We start from the raw sequence: 18,962 nt of genomic DNA, 5'->3' as shown, positions 1-18,962 counted from the left end.
CGAAGCACACGCTTTGCTGGCATCCAATGATCAACCTTAGGAGCTGCCATAAAGCGTGAAATATAGTTGGTTGCGAAGCTAATATCAGGGCTAGTAGCAGAGAGGTAGATGAGGCTGCCTAGTAGTTGCTTGTATGTTTTCATCAACGGAAGGAAAATCAGACTTTGCGGATAACTTGAGACCTTTCTCTATAGGTGTAGATGCAGGCATGCAATTTTGTATACAAAATTTGTCTAATAGGGCCTTGACATATTTGGACTGAGAGATGAATATACCAAAAGACTGTTGCCAAACTTCAACACCTAGGCAATAATGCATGAGCCCAAGGTCAGTCATATCAAAAGATTGGCATAAATTCTATTTGATTCCCTGAATCAAAGATGCCGAGCTGCCAGTGATGATCAAATCATCTACATAAATAACCAGAAGGATGATGTCACTATCAGTAGTCTTCATGTATAGATTTTAGTTTGAAGAACTCCTCTTGAAGCCTTGATCACTGAGGTACTTATCAATTTTGATGTACAATGCCCGAGGCGCCTACTTCAAACCATAGAGAGCTTTTACCAATCTAAGAACCTGATGGTCTTTACCGGCAACGTTGAGACCAGGAGGCTGCATCATGTAGACCTCTTCATGGAGATCACCATTTAGGAAAGCACTCTTGACGTCCATCTGATGGACCTTTTAGCCAAACTGTGCTGTGATGGCTAGGACTAATCTGATGGTGCTCATCTTTATAGTAGGAGCAAAGGTCTCTTCATAATCAATGCTCTATCGCTGAGAAAAACCGTTCGCCACTAAACAAGCTTTGTACTTATCCAAAGTACCATTTGATTTGTATTTGATTTTGTAAATCCATTTGTAGCCAATGGGTTTCTTCCCTGATGGAAGATTAGAAAGGACTTAGGTGTTGTTCTTTAGCAGGCTCTGGTGTTCAGATTGTATGGCCTGTTCCCACTCTGGAATTCCTTTAGCCTCGGAATATGTTTGAGGTTCAAACACACTGCGACTATTGGCCATGAGAGCAAAGTTAACATAATTTGTAGTGTTTTGCTCTTTTTCCGAACAATTCTCCCATCAATGAGCTCATTATCACGAAGATCGGCAAGTGTCTTAGCCCACCACTTAGGTCGGATAGGAGAATGACCAACATTAATATTAGGGGATGCTTGATGATCAAGTTCCTCATCAGAAGAATCTGGATCAAACTCAAGTGAAGCATCTACAAAGCGAGGTGATCTTGCAGGATAAGCTGGAGGTGTCTGTACAGGAATCATTTGTATAACTGGAGCTGCAAGAGCTATTGGGGCCCTCCCATCAGGTGGACCTAATGAAAGCCGAACTCCCATATCATGAGCCTTCATAGGCTGGTCTACTGGATTAGGAACAGGAGAAGTAGGCATAAAAGGTCCTTGCTGCTCATCAAAGACTACATCACGACTGTAGATGAGACAAGATGTCTCGACATCGATCAGGCGGTATGCTTTGTGAAGACTACTGTATCCAGCAAGCATGAGTTTCTGACTCTTGGCATCCAACTTGGTGCGTGATGCATCAGGGATCCAAACAAAAGAAAGGGAGCCAAAAACCTTCAGGTGACTGATTCTGGGCTTGCGACCTGATCGGGCCTCTTTCAGAGTTTTACCTTTGACCGCCATTGTGGGTGACTGGTTCAATAGATAAACTGCAATGTTAACTACTTCTGCCCAGAACTTCTTCGGAACATGTCTGTGTTCGAGCATGGATCAAGCCATCTTGGGGATTGTCCTGTTTCGACGTTCAACTACATTGTTTTGTTGTAGCATGTGGGGTGTGGTTAACTGGCATTTGATGCCATGTGTATCCAAAAAGCCAGAGAAATCATTAGAACAAAATTCCCCCCATTGTCTGATCTAAGAGTAATAATAGATTTCCTAGACTCTTTTTCAACTAAAGGTTTAAACTTCTGAAATACAAGAAATGCATTTGATTTCTTTTTAAGGAAATACACCCACATTTTTCTACTGAAATCATCAACAAACAATAGAAAAATACCTGGACCCAAGAACAAAAGGAGTGGCCAAAGGGCTGCAGATATCGGTATGAACAGGCTGAAGTACCTAAGAAGCACAAGATGAATCACCATCGATGAAAGGTGTGCAATGTTGCTTCGCAGCCTAACAAGCATCAAACTCCAAGCCATTGGGTCTGTATCTTTGGCAATCCAAGAACAAGCTCATCCCGAGCAAGTTGTGAGAGATAATGCACATTTAAGTGCCCATATCGTTGATGCTAAAGTGTGCTGATAGAAGACTGCTGAGCAGCCATTGCTAAGTCCCAAGAATCACCAGAATTAGTAAGTCTGAAAAGAGCATGATCCTTAAGACCCACTGCAATAGTAGACTGAGTCGCCCGATCAATGATGGTACACTGATGTGAACTGAAGGTGAAATCCAAGTGTGGAGAATTTCGTAGCAACTAACTGACTGAGAGTAGATTTAGTTCTATCCCTAGAACATAGTACACATCAAGGAATATGAGATTCCTCCTAGTAGATTGAATTTGAATTTTGCCTTTTTTGACAACCATGTACTCTTCTCCGCCACCAAAAATAACAAAGTCTGAATAAGGATGGTAGTTAGTAAACCAGTCTTTGCGGTGAGTGAAATGATGAGAGGCATCTGAATCAATGTACCAGGTAGGCGACTTCACATGATTTGCAGGTCTTTTAGCTATAAAGGCATAAAAGGCAGACTCCATCTGCTCAGTGTGCTCTGCATTGTTTGCTTTGGGCTATGAACTTGATTGCTTAGATTGTGCAATTAAGTGTTTCTGATATTCAAACTTCATGTGTCCAAACTTGTGGTAGTAGTTGCATTGAATGTTCTTCTTTTGGGAACCATCTAATGCTGGAGCATAAGACTTTTGTTGAGATGATTGCTGAAACTTACCTTTATCCTTCTGAAAGGATTTTGTAGCGAAGGCTTGCTCTGTGGAGGTGGAACTGGAGCTGCTATCGAATTGTTGTTTCCATCGATCTTGCTAAAGCAACAGGGTGCAGAGATCAATGAACTTCAAATCAACACCAAAAGATGTGATGTTGAGAGTCTCGATAAAATACTCATAGGATTTTGGTAAACTTCGAAGAGTGATAACCACAATATCCTCTTCCTCTATCTTTCGATCGATGGCAAGTAATTGATCACGGATTTTCTGAATCCGATTTAGGTGTGCTTGGAGCGAGGTGCGCTCATCCATGACAATAGAAAACAATTTTTTTTTTAGAAAGAAAGCTCCGCTTTTGTCAGAAGTCTCATGAAGACCTTTGAGATGTGTCTAAATCTCAACAACTGTCTTGTCGGATGGAATCTGAGAAAGCTAATCATTAGCCACGGATAATTTGAGAAACATCACTACCGCTTGATTATTTAGATCCCATGTATCTTGATCAGGACCAGGAGAAGTCAAATGCTTCGTAACACCCAGAACAAGTTGATCAGTGTTCCGATATTCAAAAATTGCGATGATCCGCTGCTTCCAAGTGCCATAATTTTGACCATTGAATTGGAGTTGTGCTCGAGCAAAATGTTTGTTACAGATGCCATGGCACATTTTCCAATGAGAAAACATGAAAATCTGTAAAGACACGTTCTTCGAGGCAAAAAAATGGAAGACCCAAAAAATCAGAGAGTGACCCAAAAGAGAGCTCGAAAAACCTAGAAGGAATATGTTGTCGTTTTCTGCATCTGCTGGCTCAAAAATCAAGGCACAAAAAACAAGGCACCCAAAAAATTCAAACAACCCAATTGGGCTCTCGAAAAACCCAACAAGAATCTATGATAAAAAATTTTGAGCCCAAAAATTAGGGTTTTGAAGAAAACCCTAGCTGGTGGCCATTAATGGTCAAAATTGCATAAAAAAGGTGTTTTTCAGGCAGAAAAATGGCCAATTTTATTCAGAACAGAGGCGTATTGGCTGAGACAACAGAGAGGATGAGGAAACAACACCAAAAATGCCACAAGAAATCACTGATTTGCAGATTTTCGATTTTTAGAAAAAACGACCAAGAAAAATACGCCTCTTTTTTCAAATGAATTCATAGATCTTTGTCTCTAAAACCCTAGCCGTGACTAGGTATTACAAAGCACAAAAAAGACTTCAAAAAGAATTTCAAAATTTGTTGGAGCAGATAATTTTGAAAGAAATTATAAAAAATTCGAAAAAATTTGAAGTCTAGGCTCTAATACCATATTACGAAGTAATTGGTAAAATACTTGCTTATTATTAATAGAGACCGAGAGGTCTATATATACAAAAGAATAAAGTGATATTTCCTTGGGAAACAATCGTAAAGAATAGAAACATTCTATTCTAACAAAGAAAGCTAAAAAAATGAAAACTAACTTAAAGCTAACTAGATATTTACAATAAATTACCATTAGCTAATAATAGACGATTATCTATTATTGTAATACTAGATGCAAATTATTAAGTCTGAAAATGAGCCCTTGATGCAGGCAAACAGGTTTGTTTCCTTGACGGGTGGTATCTTTGGCCTCAAACGCAAAATTGTCGAGAATTTAATAAGAAAAATAGAAAAAATACTATCGTGATTTTGAAGAGGCATATGGTAGTAATAATAAACTTGAAAGTGGCCTTCAAGAGTGAAGTACCTCATGATCATATAAAAAACCTGGTCCTAAGGAGAGCGTAGCTCAACCCTCTCATATTTGCCCTGTTTCTTCACCAAAGCCTCACTCTTAAATTTGTTGAGATTGTAATTATCAACATTATGGCTGGTCTTTTTCCATTACCTACCTTCTGTCGACAATCCTGTGGCCTTCACAATGATTTTCTTGTTGATTTATAAGGAAATGCCCCAAATTGAAACCCTCATGTTTCCTAGGAGCTAGCAAAATGGGCATATATGCCTTCATCAAACCCGTTAATGGATTCAGTAAAATCCACAATGCCACCTTCCTTGCAGATATGCCAAACTGTGGGGTCATTCTTGAGCTCATCCGATTTCTTCGACTCAATGTAGTTGTGATCTCTCCCCATAACAGTAACAAAATATACAAGGGTCAACTCTGAAATGAAAACTACAGGTCTTGATGTGGCAAGGGGAAGTTGTCATTAACATATAGCATTTTAGTTGTAGGAAACATTCCTATCTATCCAGTTGGGTGAAATCATTTATCCATCCTCCCCAGATAGTAGAGTCATGCAGACTACAGTTTTCCACAAGTAGTAGTCTTATCAATACGATGGAAAAATGTTATTATTATGCAACAGGTAATAATAAATACAAATGTCACAACTAATGTTAATTACAACCTTTTCTTAGTAGCTCAATCATTCAAGAAAAATTTAGAAAAATTTGCTTGAATGCAGCATGATTTGAATTCTCTCTTTCCCTCTCACATACTTGTCTCTAGCTGGTACTTCCCTGCAGTTTTTGTATATATTCAAAAGATGTAACTATACGAGTTATTTTTGTCTTTGCACAAAATCCTATCCATTTTGCTTCAAATTTTAATCCTAACTCTAGGGTTCCAATTTCTTAGCATTTTTATGAATTAATTATGTAATTTTAATTATATATTTTTGACTTATATATTTATAAATTCGTTATGTTTTGTCAATTTCTTTCAAGTTTTATACAGTCATACTAAATTTATTGTCAGCATATCTTTGTAAAATAATTAATAATAATTTTCAAATGGTTTATAATAATATATTAAATATTATGCACACCACCATCTCCTTGCTGCCTCCGTTTCACATCCCTTCTCCCAAATCTTTAATTTTTTTTTTCTGCATGCGTAACTCATCACTGTGGCCCCACATCCCCCCATTTTGAAAATCCACAAAACATTGGTTTTCATGTTACCTTTGGCTTTTTTGGTTGATTAGACTGGAAATGGCATAGACATGTTCCATATTTTCTGTCTTGATCTGAAAGGGTATTGAAGAGATCTGGCATTGTGGTATGCTTTGCTTTTTTGGTTCTCTTTGCCATTTTTTGAGTAATCCTTTGGAATCTGTTCTTCTTTTTGGTTTTTTGCCAACTAAACTTTTGGTTAGCTTGATTCATAGTTGGGCATGTGACCTTGCTTGGAGTCAACAAAGGATGACCTTTCCAAGCTGTTTTTTCTCATGCACAGGATCTAGTTGATTTTTGCTTTTTAATTTATCACACTTAAGCTAAACTGAGGCATGTGTCTTTTTGTCCATAGCATAGGATTAGAATCCATGCCGGGATCTTCATCTAAGGTCTCATTTGGTTGCCTTTTCCTTTTATAAGGATTCATATTTGTATATTGCAATCATTCAAAGACCAAACCAGATTCTTTTTGGATCAATGCAACCCTCAAGTTTGCATAGCAAGACCAATCTCTCACTCTCTTTGATAGGTGTTTTGGCTGAAGGTGATTTTCAAGAGTTGTGAGGCTCAATAATCAACTCCTACATCGTATCAAATCACCAGATCTACTATATTCTATTCTTTTGAGAGATTCAACCTTGAGCAAAAAATCTGTGAATTTGAGTTTTAGACGTACTTCATTGTTGGCTCCAAAATTTCTCAAAACCCTAGAATTATCACTCCTAATGCTCAAATCCAATTAGGGAAAAATAGGGCAAGTTTTTTTAGGGGACATAAAATTTGAAGAAAAATTGATTTTGATTGTACGAATTCGCATATTCTTATGCTTATGACAGCTATCACTATGCAAAAATGTACAAACAGTAGCATGAACATGGTATTTTTTATGATTGCTATTGATTTTTGGCAACTTTTGATTATTTAGTACAAAACTTTGAATCATATGGGGATTTTGTTGCCAACAATAATGTTTTTCTTGGCAGCTGCATACCATAGATACTCACTATCAAGGTTTATAATCTGCAATCCCGTTGTCGGCTATTGTTTTGGTTGTTGACTTTTGCCAAGTTGCCACCACTATTGGGAAATTGACAATGGTGCTTTAGAAACTATTTTTGCAATGTTTAATGGTAGTTTCCACAATTGTAATGACAATTTCACCCAAATAGCGGTTTTCAGGCTTTTTGGTAGCTATCTAGGCAATTTCATTTTTTACCCAAAGGACAATTTTTTTGACTTTTTGTCAGTTTTTTGAGCAATTTGGGTGGTTTGCAGCCTTAATGATTATTTTTTGGCAATCAAAGGAATTTACCAATAGAGATAGCATGTTATGGCCAAAGATTTCATGATGTGGTGGTCATACCTTTTGCTTGGCCCCCAACTTTAGCCTTTGAGCCCTAAAGGAGTTGTTTTCTCCTTTTTGGAATAACTTTGGAATCTAAAGTTGAGATTTGGTGAACAAAAAATTGTTGAAAATTTAGTGTCATGTACTTTCTAGTGATGTAGGTCTCATGACTAGATTATGTTGTTGGTACATTTTATGGCTTGTTAAAGTCAAATCGCCATATTTGATAGTGTCAAGGGTACACACAAATATGGGATCCACCACACAATATATAGACACAAACTCGGTGGAATATACACGTTTAGATTGGGTTTGCAATTTTCAAGTTCGTTAGTCTGCATAAGGTTTCAACTATCATCTTGTTTCTAGCTCTATATGTTGGTCAAGAAAAAAGAAACATTTTGTTCTCCATTTTCCATAGATGCTAAGTATCATGGGGTTGGTAATGGTACCAAAAATGTTAGTTGGCTTTGGTAGATCCTTGAAAATTTGGTTTTCCTTTGGTTGGCATCTAGTCATCTATTGTGATAGTTAGAGTGTCATTTAGATCTCAAGGAACTTACTTCACTATTAGAGGTCAATATATGTATCATCAAAGAGCTCATTCAACATCAATTTACAAATTTTTCTTACTTTAAAGTATGTTGCAAACCTTTTAACCAAGCTCTTAATAAAAAGCAAGTATGCTCATCTATGAGCTTTGCTAATGGTTCGGGAGGCTATTTTGTGGAGGGGTCTTTTGGGGTGGCTATATCTCTCTTCTTTAATGGAGGCCTTTCCTCTTTTTGTTTGGTGGGAACTCATTTGTACATGGGTACCTACCATGTCATTGACTTTCTAGAACCCATTTATGCACATCTAAGTTGCACTTAAGGGGAGGTGCTGATGTATTTATGCATTTATTGCACCACAAGCTAAACCTACTTAGGTAGTTTTTCTAATCAAATTGAGTCAATCCTTTTTGGAGTGTGAAAAGTCACCATCTTCCAAAGGAATTACACTTCCCCTTTTTTTTTGAGTGTGGTGTTATGTCATTCTTGGGAGTTACTCTTCTTGGAGGGTGAGTTGTCATTCTTTTTTTGTTATATTATTTGTAAGTGCAACTTCATTGCATTTATTCTCTACACACTTCATGAATGGAATGGCTGAATTTTGTTATTTGCATATTTTAGCTTGTCTTTTTTCTTTGAATGAGTAGGATATTCTAAATAGGTTTAAAGCACTTGTTTTTGGGTAGGTATTGCCATGAACCTGATTTGAAGGGGGGTTCGTTGGTCGTCCACACGGTGTTAATTAACAACCACTCTTTCTTGTGTCTTCCTTTAATATCGGTTAATTTGTAATTTGAAATTAATGAAATTAATGAAATTACTTCAAATCTCAATATAGTCAATTCTTATGTGCCGGCCTTCTAAACAATAGTGAAATAAAAATAAACAAACTTTTATTTTGTGTTTGGCCGACTTGATAACTTAACACACTTCAAATCTCTATTTAAGGAAGCTGATTGGAGTCTTTGGCATGCTTGATGGATTGATTGTTTTGCATGAACACACTTTTGGACTTATGGAACGAAAGGTTGAGTGTCTACACAAATTAGGATGCGACCACTGATCTTTTGAATTGATTGAATAAGTGTTAATAAAAGATTTTCCTTTTACCATAGTATATCAAACAAGAGGGAAGACAACGATTTTGTGAAGCTCGAGGAGAAAATATTGCTGACATCTCACACAGGAGTTTGTGGTCCAGTTTGAGCATCCTTTAGGGTGCCATTATCTTACATTAACAAGGCAAAATGAGAGGAACTAGTTAGGTGCAAGTCACACTTGTAGGCATTGCGGGATCCTATTGTCACCTTTTCATTTGTCGCTCCATTGCAAATGGGGACCCCCTAACTTTTTGTCTATTTTGTTGTTTTCTTGTATCCTTGGTAGTTTTGGCTCAGTTCCTTGAAGTTCCTTGTGTTTTGAATGAGTGTTGAGAAATCTATGCTAAGTCTAGAAGTGGAATGTCACTTGCTTTAGGTTCTTAAAAGAAAAGTTTTGTGAAAAATAGTGAATTTGTTCAAAGTATGAAAATGAATTGATCTTTTAGGAGAGATACCAGTGAAGTTTTGACCATTTTGACGAACTTACTATTTCTGAAAATTTCTATTTTTAGTAAGTCTCAATGCACCCCAAATTAGCCTAATTGTGAGTTTGGAAAAATTACTATTTTTAGTAAGTTTTTGTGTCTCAATTTGCCCTAATTTCATCCTTAACCCAACTTACTATTTAAGTCTACTTTTGGCAGGTCTATTTCTAGCAACTCATGAGCATTGATAGAAAGAAACAGAGAGGCATCTAGTTCTAAAACTAGAAGAACAAGCAAATGATCCAAAAATGCATAGAGTCTGAGAATGTTTTTGAAAGCATCCAAACGAGGAAAGGGCAAAGATGTTGAAATTTCAGTTAGTGCAGAGGGAAGTTCTTGATCCCTCTAATATGTGTCTACATTTGGAAGAGAAGTCAAAATGTTTAAAAGTGGCTAAGTGTGCAAGATCTCCTTGTCCAAGCTCTAAGAGCACCCTAGAGCTTTAAATCACATATGTCAAGGAATTCTTCTAAGGAGGAAAAAGCCCCCTACATGGTAAATATGCACCCTAGTGTAGTAATCCTACATATCCAAGGATCTTCCTTAGAAGTCAAAATTCCTTAATGCTTAAAGTGCGCCCATGGGCACTAATCCTTGGATATCATGCAATTTCATCAATGTGCAAAAATCCCCTTGTGTATCTAATTCACACTTAAGTTGCCAATTCGGGTTCGAGGACGGATTTGAGTTCAAGTTCAGGTTCGTGGGTTTGGGCAATTTTTTTTCCCCATTTGGGTTCGTGGGTGAGTTCGTGAGTGTATGTGAGTGAGTGTGTGTGTGTGTGTGTGTGTGTGTGTATGTATATATGCATTATATATACAAAAAAAAAGAGAAACATGCATAAGTGCAAAACTAAGTCATTTCACAGTATGAACATTGAATATGTGTATCAATGCCAAATGTCGACGATAAACATTAAATACTCGCTTATTAATCTATCTTCATGATTGTATAGAAAATCATACACTGAATAACTAAATTGCAAGACATGGACTAGTTCATCAAATAATAAAGTTTGAAACATAATGGTAAATGACAAGTGTTTAGTAGTTTATCTATGATCATAGTATCAAATACCCTTGAACGGTCAAATGGGTCATCAACAAATGAGGGATCAATGGCTTCATCCTTGGCTGCAACTATATCTAGATCTTCATCATTGGAACCCAAACTGGTTCCTCTAGTCCCAGATGTTACTATATCATCCTCCTCCTCCTCAACTTTAGATGAGTGAAATGTTTTCTATTAGGTTCCTTTGAGGGTTACATAAACAAATATTAAAAAAAACACTCTTTAAAGTTGTTTTATTTCGTATTTTGAACCTTATTGCCTTGGGTCTGCCCGAGATCGCCTTGGGTTCTTTGGGGGTTCGCCCAGGTTTGCTCCAACATGGACTCAGGTGAACCCATAGTTCAAAATAAAGACTACTCAGACCCGCATTGAACCCGGATGCGAATCCTGACCCGCGAGTACCCAAAGCCAAATCCGGGCAGCAGGGGACAAATCCGGTAATGTAGATTCACGCCCAAGGGAGGAAATGTTGGTAGTGAGCCAATGTGCCTCACAGGGTTTTTAACATGGCTTGACCGCCTCTTGTGGATTCTATAAGTCCAGTGGTTGTATCGGGCATTGACAGGTCAACCTTTTGGTGCAACAACAACCCTAGCTTATAACAAGTGGTATCATAGCTTATTCACAGGTTTGAATCCATGTAGGCTGTGGTGAGTGACACTAGGAAGAGGATTGTCGACAGTGGGCTATTGTCTATAGCGGGGTTCACAACATGGCTTAATTGCCTCACGTGGATTCTATAAATCTAGTGGTTATATCAGGAATTGACAGGTCGATCTTTTAATGCAACGATAACCCTAGCTTGTAACAAGTTATTCATGGGTTGCAAGGAATTCTTTCAAGACTCCAAAGTCCGCCTATCCATCTCATTGCTGGCCAAGGTAATATTGCAAAGAACATTGGAAAATTAGTCAAGTGTTTAAAAAATTGCTTGTGTCTAATTTGCGCTCAAGAAAGTTGTTAAAAGGGGGACTTGTAATTTGCCCAAGTAGTTGAAATTCAAGTCACTATTTAATTGGCAACTGAAGTTATATTAAAAGACATTGGAAATATATAAATTTGCCTAAGTGTTAAAAATCCCCTTCCATGTGTAAAATGTGTCGATAATTAAAGAAGTGTAATTATGAAGTTAGAATGCCAAAATGGAATTTTTACTAAGAAACAATTGAGATGATATGTCACTTGGCATTTAATGTAAGAGAATTTTGGATAACTTGTACATGACTAGAGAGAATCTCTCCTAGAATAGAAATTTTGGAAAACTTTTGGAGAGTAGTTAATGCTACTAAAATTGGTCTATTGCTAACTTAGCAAGCTAGTGAGCACGATTCCTATATTAGAAAGGATTTTCACTTCATTTTCATACACCAAGCCGAGTTAAAGAGAGAAGAGCGTGGAAAAGGGAAAAGTATCATTCGGGAGGAGTGGCCAAAGAAGAGGTAAAGGTCTCCATAGAAAAGACGAAGGTTGGAGATAGAACCATGATTACCAGTGAATTCCTCTAGTGTGTAGGAATTTGATATTTTATAGGAGAGAAGATTGTAATCAGCAAAAGAAGATGGTCGGGGGACCAAATCACTCTACCAATGCATGATAGGTAAAGCATTAATGTTTTACAAGAAGTCAATAAGAAGATGAATGAAGAACAAGACCTCTTGCAAAGATAGATTTTCAATTTTAGGAATCTCTTGAGACAATGCTAGTTGAAGAAGTATCAGAACCAAAGATTCCCATCCTAGAGGAGTGTCATAAAGAAATAATTCCAAGGTAGGAGCAACTGTGTGTGCATGAGCAGCATTCAACCAATCCGAAGTGGTTGAAGGAGAAGATGTAGAAAGATTCTGAGGAAGAGATTGATCCCACACTTGAGTTAATAGGAATTTTTGAGCTGGATTAATAATCCAATAGAGAAGGGCAAGTCAAATAAGTAATCCAAGGTCACCAAGGGTGAGTTAGGATCAAGAACTGTAATAGTACCAAATGTTGACAAGGCCAAAGGTAAAATCACCTCAGAAGAGTACGATGTAACAAAAATTGACACAGGGCGTGCAACCAAGGCACATTTGATGGAGGAATTTGGCGATTCTGCCCAAGCATTAAAAGAACAAATAAAGAGGACGGAGTAAAAGTAAAAGAGATTGAAACGTGAAAACAAGAAGATAAGGAATTTTTTCCCCCTACAACTCTTCCAAAAAAAATAGTGAATGACATTGAATGATTAAGAAAAATCATCCAAGCTACTTAAGGGTGGGTGAAGAATGTTCATAATATTGCATGTGGGATTTTTGAGGTTCTGACTTAGATGTATGGAAGGACTTTAGCTATTCTTGGCAAGATACAGTGCATGGATCAAGCATGGGAAGATACACACATATACCAAATTGGGACCGTCCCATGCTTGGAGGCTTTGATGGAAATTCCTAAACAAAAACTAATGGATGGAGGAATAATAAGAGAGTGAAGCGTATGATTTTATTTGAGGGTATGGTGTAGTGGTTACATAAAAATAATTGTTTGAGAGATCAAGTGAGTGTTCAAGTTAACCAAGGAAGATGATTGGGAACATTTAGGAAGGAATCCTCACTGTAGTTGAAGCATTATTTACAAAGAGGTTGATTGACAAGGAAATGACAACAAAAGGATTGAAGAACAAGTTAGAAGAATTCTTTAATTCAAATTCCTTCTTAGAAGAGCACATGGAGAGCATTTACATATTTTCAAATACCATATATAGGATTCAAGATTTAGGTCTTTACTTGGAGGTTTGTACACTTGCTGCAGCTTTTGCACATGGGGTTGCAAGCAAAGTGAGTTTAACCTCAAAGGAAAATTTGTGGTTAAGTGTGCTTGATCTTGAGTGGTACTCGGATGGGTGGCCTCCTGAAAAGTCCCAATGCTTCACCTCTGTGAGCATTACCCAAATGCAATGAGTGCTAAGTGTTCCATATCATGAGAGATGGGCCTTGTGAACCACTACTCATGAAACATGGGTTAATTAGTTAAATCCTTAGAGAAATACTACAATTTGAATTGGTGTGGAAAATATCTCCTACTTATCAATTGATGAGCTTTAGGGGATCTATAATGAATGGTTCATAAGACACAACACTTGCTGAAGGTTTTGCAAATTTGGTTGCAAACAAAGTGAGCTTAATCTGGGAGGAAAATCCAGGGTTAAGCGAGCTTGAGATGGAGTAGTATTGAGATAGGTGACCTCTTGGGAAGTCACGGTGCTTCTTCTCTAGATGCAATGGGTGCTATTTGTTCCATTCATTCTCACAAGAGATGCGTTCATGTGAACCGATACTCATGAAACATGGGTCAATGAGATTGACTCAAAAACTATACACTTAAATCCTGATAGCAATATCACAATTTGATATGTTGCGGAAAATATCTCCTACCTATCAATTGATGAGCTTAAGGGGCTTTATATTGAATGGTTTATAAGGCACAACAATTTATGAAGGGTTTCCTTGCGGGATTACAAGCAAAATGGGCTTAACCTAGGAGTTAACTTTTTTGTTAAGTGTGCTTGAGCTCGAGTAGTACTAGGATGGGTCACCTCCCGGGAAGTCCCAACACTTCACCTCTATGAGCATCGCCTAGATACAGTAAGTTTTAAGTGTTCCATTCATTCTTGTGAGAGTTCTTGTGAACCACTACTCATGCAACACAAGTCAATGAGTTGGATGCAAAAGCTACTTAGTTAAATCTTGATAGAAATATCCCAATTTGAAATGCTGTGGAAAATCTCTCATCAATTGCCAAACCTTGTTTCCCCATTTTCGGCCTCCATGTGCAATCTGTGACACTCTAATCCCTCCTCTTTAGTTAAATCTGGACACATTAGAACCCCATGGCATGCGATACCCAAAAAATAAGGCTTCATCCTTGTATAGATGTCCCCAAAGCCATTTAAACAAACATGACAATTCCACACCCTAGTCCCCCTTGAATTTTTTTCTTTTAACCCCTGGATGTAACAATGGGAGAAGAGGTTTTTTCTTGTTCAAAGGGCCCTTTACATATTTTCTTATGGTTTTTGAAGGGCACTTAAACAAGTTGGGTTGCTGCCCACTACTGGCGTCAACACTTTGACCTCTATTTTCACCCCCCATTTCTGATTTATCCTCGCTACTATGCCCTCGCTTTTGCTCTTTTTGATTTTCTTTGAGATTAAACAATGAATCATTGAATAGTAATAATGAAACAATGCAAAAATATAAATATAAATAAGACTTAGTTTTTCAAGCTCCAAGCTTTGAAAAAGGAAGGAAAAAATAAGAATGGAAGGATGTAACTTACCTCTTCGAAGGTAGCAAGAGATTTGCCCTCTCTTCCTTCTATCACTTGCACAGCTGCACTCTCCTCTTCTTTCAAACCCTCTTTTCTGCTGCTGTGATAGAAATGAAATACAATTAATGACTAATAGTAGAGCCCGGAAACAATACACAATGCATTTTAGGGTGAATTAGGGACAGTGGGGATGTCTCTTGGCCGAACCCCTGTCCTGGAAACATCCCTGGTACTGGATGGGTTTTACAGTTGAGGGACGCCTAAGCCATCCTCGACTGCCCCCCGCCAACCCAAATACTGGCAACATCCCTGTGTCTGCGGGATATCCCTTCACAAATCCCCCATCCTGGAAATGTCCCTGGTACAGAGATTGGGATTTCTAGGCCAGGGACAAAACACTGGTTTAAATTACTCATTGTTTCTATGTTTAAAATAATTCTTGTGAGAACTATTTGTCAGTGCCTGTTGATTTATTTTTCCTGCTCTAGTATGAATTCTTAATATTTGTTGAAAGTAAGATGCAATAAATTCTCCAGCTGCTTTTTAAGAGCATTATGTTTAGCTTTTAAATTGACATTTTGGTTGTTATTTTCTTGATTGTAACACATTGATGCAAATCATGCTAAAACTAAAAATAAAACTAAAAGTGACATAAGAAATATTCTTTAAAAATAAATAAGTGCTCTGAATTCTTTGCAAATGCTTTCAAAATTTTAAAGATATGTGATCCGAATAAGTGGTGGAGTTTCTCTCTTTTTTATTTATATCAAAGACCATTGCCAGATTACATTATGCCAGAAATTCATCATTTTCTGTTCATTATTGCATTGAAGGCGTCGATAGTTGACGCAAAAGCTGTTCCAGTCTTATTACGTATACTACAAAGAAACCCAGCAGTAAATGGAGGACCAGTACAGCTTCTTTGGGAGCTATCCAAAAGCGAGGCTGGGAGGGCAGCAATATTGGACGAGAAGGCATCTGTTGTTGTGGTAGCCAGTGCTTTCAACTTGTGTACAAGTGACCAGAAAGTGCAAGCGGAGCAACTTTTATACAATCTCTGTGAGCATGACAGCACAGCTATCATACAAGCAGCCAATTCAGGAGTTTTTGGACCATTAGTTCGGAAACTAGCATCCGGTAGGATTCATAAAGATGCATTCTCGATGTGGAATTTGCTTGTTAAAATTAGGCAGTTATTTTGCTTGTTGACATTCCTTTGTCATTTTTTATATGAAAAATTATTCAATGCCTTATCATTTTTTTTTCTCATATTGAAATTTGGACTGTATGTTGGATTTCATATATGAGGTCTGTGACATGAGAGTTACTGCTGGCAGGTGGTGAAGTTTTGCAGCTCACGATGGCAGAAACTATCTGCACTCTTAATGTCAATGAAAAGAGTATGCATTCTCTGGTGAGTGCTGGTGTCATTCAACCTTTGTTGAACCTTCTGCAGCATGGCTCAGAAGCTTGTAAATTAAAAGCTGCAAAAGCATTTGAGATGCTGTCCAGTTTTGATGATAACAAATCTGCCATTGCAAAGTCTGGCAGCCTGACCATTCTTGTCAAAGCACTTACATCTCAAATTCGTGACATTGTTACTCTAGTTCTGGCCACTCTTGCAAACCTAGCAACAGAAAAGCAGATTGCTGCTGAAATTGAACATGAGGGAGCTGTTTCACACTTAATTGGGATGTTCACATGGCACGACATTATCATACATGAAAATGCTTTGAGAACTCTAGATCACATGGCTAAAGACAATCGTATGGTCCGCCAATCTATAGCACATTCAAAGGCGGTTCCTAAATTTTACAGCTTACTTCAAAGTGAGAGAATTTCTTCCTCGTGCAAGACAAGCATCTTAAATCTTGTTGCATATCTTGCCGAAGATCACAGTACTCGGACAGCCATTGTGAATCCAAGAACCATAGTCAGTTTTTTTGTACGGCTTCTCAAAGGTCAACCTTCAGATGAGAGGGAAGCTGTTTTGGCTATTCTGTCTGCAATGGCAAAAATGGACGAAACAAAGCATTTGATGGTTTTAGAAGAATCTCTGCTGCAAATATCAGTGGAGTGCCTGAAAGCAGACCGCCTAAAGATAAGGGAATGTGCTGTAGTAATTCTCTCAAAGCTAACCGATCCAAATCTTGTCAACATACCTATGCAGTTGAATTTGGCAAGATTGGGTATGATTCCTCTTCTGATTGATGTCTTGAAGAATGACTCAGAGCGTGCCAAACAACATGCTGCTGTTACACTTGGGCAGTTATCCATGCAAACACCTACTTTAACAGAAAAACAGTCACTTATCAAGAAGTTGCTTGCGAAGCTTGGATTTGTAAAGTATAAAACCTGCAAAGTTCATGCTGGCAAGTGCAGCTCAAAAGGAACACTTTGTCTAGTTGAATCTGAAGCTGTTCCCCAACTAATTGGTTTGATCAGTGATGGTCGGAACCGAAGTGCACAGAGAGCAATTGAAGCTTTACTCACTTTAGTCAAGGGTAGTGAGAATATGGACAAGGGCATTGATTATCTTGTGAAAAACGATATAATTATCCCACTTGTTCAAATCATAGGAAATAATGAAAATTCAACTGAAAAAGCAGTGATGATGTTGGAAAGAATATTTAAATGCCAGAAATATAGGCACCCAAGATATGCAAATTTGGCTAAGCAGGCATTGTACACAACCATGGCAACAGGAAATACAGACACTCGCAAGGCTGCAGCCACAGCATTGATGCATCTTGGAATGGTTCCAAAGAGTTCAACATATGCTCAAACAGGATAAATGTAATTTGTCACAAAATGTTTGTGCAATTGTACATCTGTTCCACCTGAAATTTTTGAACAGATTGGCAGACTTTGTCCATTTGTAGCAATTCATGTATCATATTTTGTCTGGTGCTATATGCTGCACCATAGTAACATGACTCCATATTCAAAGAGCTCATGAAGTCCCTTGTAGTAATAAGAGTTCAATCTCAAACGTATGAGAGCTCTTTTCTTCTGGAAGAGAAACAGTAGAAGAATGATCTAATTGGGAGGAATTCAACATCCTCCTGCCTAAGGCTGAAATGAAGATGTGCAGGACTCCTTCAAATTACTTCATATTGAGCCCGTCACTGTATAATATGTTCCAGTGCCTATGGTCTCCATTTCAGGTTGTCAAAACTTCAGAAATTGACTATCTTCCAGCCGTCATCTTTTTCCCATGTTTGAACTTTAAACATATTCTTTATATGCATGGCTCCAACAGCCAGAGTCGGTTTTTTTAACATTCTGATTATTGTGGAAACCTTGAAATATTGTTGGAATTATAAAAGATTTTTCAAAAAAAATTCTCTTGGAGAACGGAGTTACTGCTCTGTTGTCACTTACTTCTCATTCCAGATAGTAACTAGAAGAGATTCAGGTTGACCATGACATTTGGAAGAAATTCAGGATGATCTAAAAGAGTGCTCATTTTGTAAGTCACTCGTTGTGTGCATATAAAACCGTATCATGTAGTGAGTGTTGGTGTGGAGAAGCTTTACTTAATGGTAAGGACTTTTGGGTTGGTTGAGGTTTGCACTGTGTATGCTACATTTTGTTTGAAAGTCACCATCTCCGAGAAACAATCTCATCCTTGTTTTGAGATATTCAGTTACGGAAAATCATCTCAATTGTATCATTGTCAAGCACCATTTGGAACTGATATAACCTTGTGTGCCTAACATTCAATTCAAATTTTCTATATTTTTGTTAAAGATCTATGTGAGTCTAATTCTTCACAGTTGATTTGTTGTCTATAACCTTGTGTGCCTAAAATTAACATGGATACTTTTATTGTCTGCTGGGAAATTGGAAAAATAAGAGATCTAATGGGCATTTCCTGTGATTGTTTACTACGGTATCATGATATCATCATTTATGAATGGGGATTGAATTGCATTCTAGAATGAAGTGATTCTGGCATGGTTGAACCAGTAGGTACAATTTTGAGGGCACACGGCAGGTCGAAAATATCTAAAATTCAGTCTGTGGCAGGTTCATCAGTTTTCCTTATTAATATATTTGGGAGGGAAGAATGGAAATGGCTGATAGATTATCTTTGTATTACACAAGGATTTGGCATTAATCCTTAAAGTGCATTAAATGATATGAAGCACTTAAAACTCCTATTTAATTAAGTTGTTAATGAGAAATCCATACCGATGAATTAATGTTGAATCATTTGAACATGTTAATGGTCTTTTG

The 18,962-nt window shown here is 37.6% G+C and overlaps 1 protein-coding gene across 1 annotated transcript in view; it reads left to right on the top strand.

Moving 5' to 3' along the window:
* Positions 1-18,472, top strand: part of LOC149566644 (U-box domain-containing protein 44-like) — a 44,430-nt gene extending 25,958 nt beyond the window's left edge. Inside the window, exons 3-4 of the mRNA XM_089819945.1 lie at positions 15,554-15,857; positions 16,058-18,472. Of these exons, the coding sequence (XP_089676071.1) occupies positions 15,554-15,857; positions 16,058-17,514 (1,761 nt within the window). The 3' untranslated portion in view covers positions 17,515-18,472. The remainder of the gene's footprint in view (positions 1-15,553; positions 15,858-16,057) is intronic.
* Positions 18,473-18,962: the final 490 nt, after the last annotated feature.

Source organism: Cupressus sempervirens, chromosome 3, assembly GCF_028749045.1.
Source record: "Cupressus sempervirens isolate cs-2001-9-10 chromosome 3, ASM2874904v1, whole genome shotgun sequence".
Classification (NCBI taxonomy): Eukaryota; Viridiplantae; Streptophyta; class Pinopsida; order Cupressales; family Cupressaceae; genus Cupressus; species Cupressus sempervirens.
The sequence above is the reverse complement of the archived record's forward strand: the minus strand, read 5'-3'. Positions and strand labels throughout refer to the sequence as shown.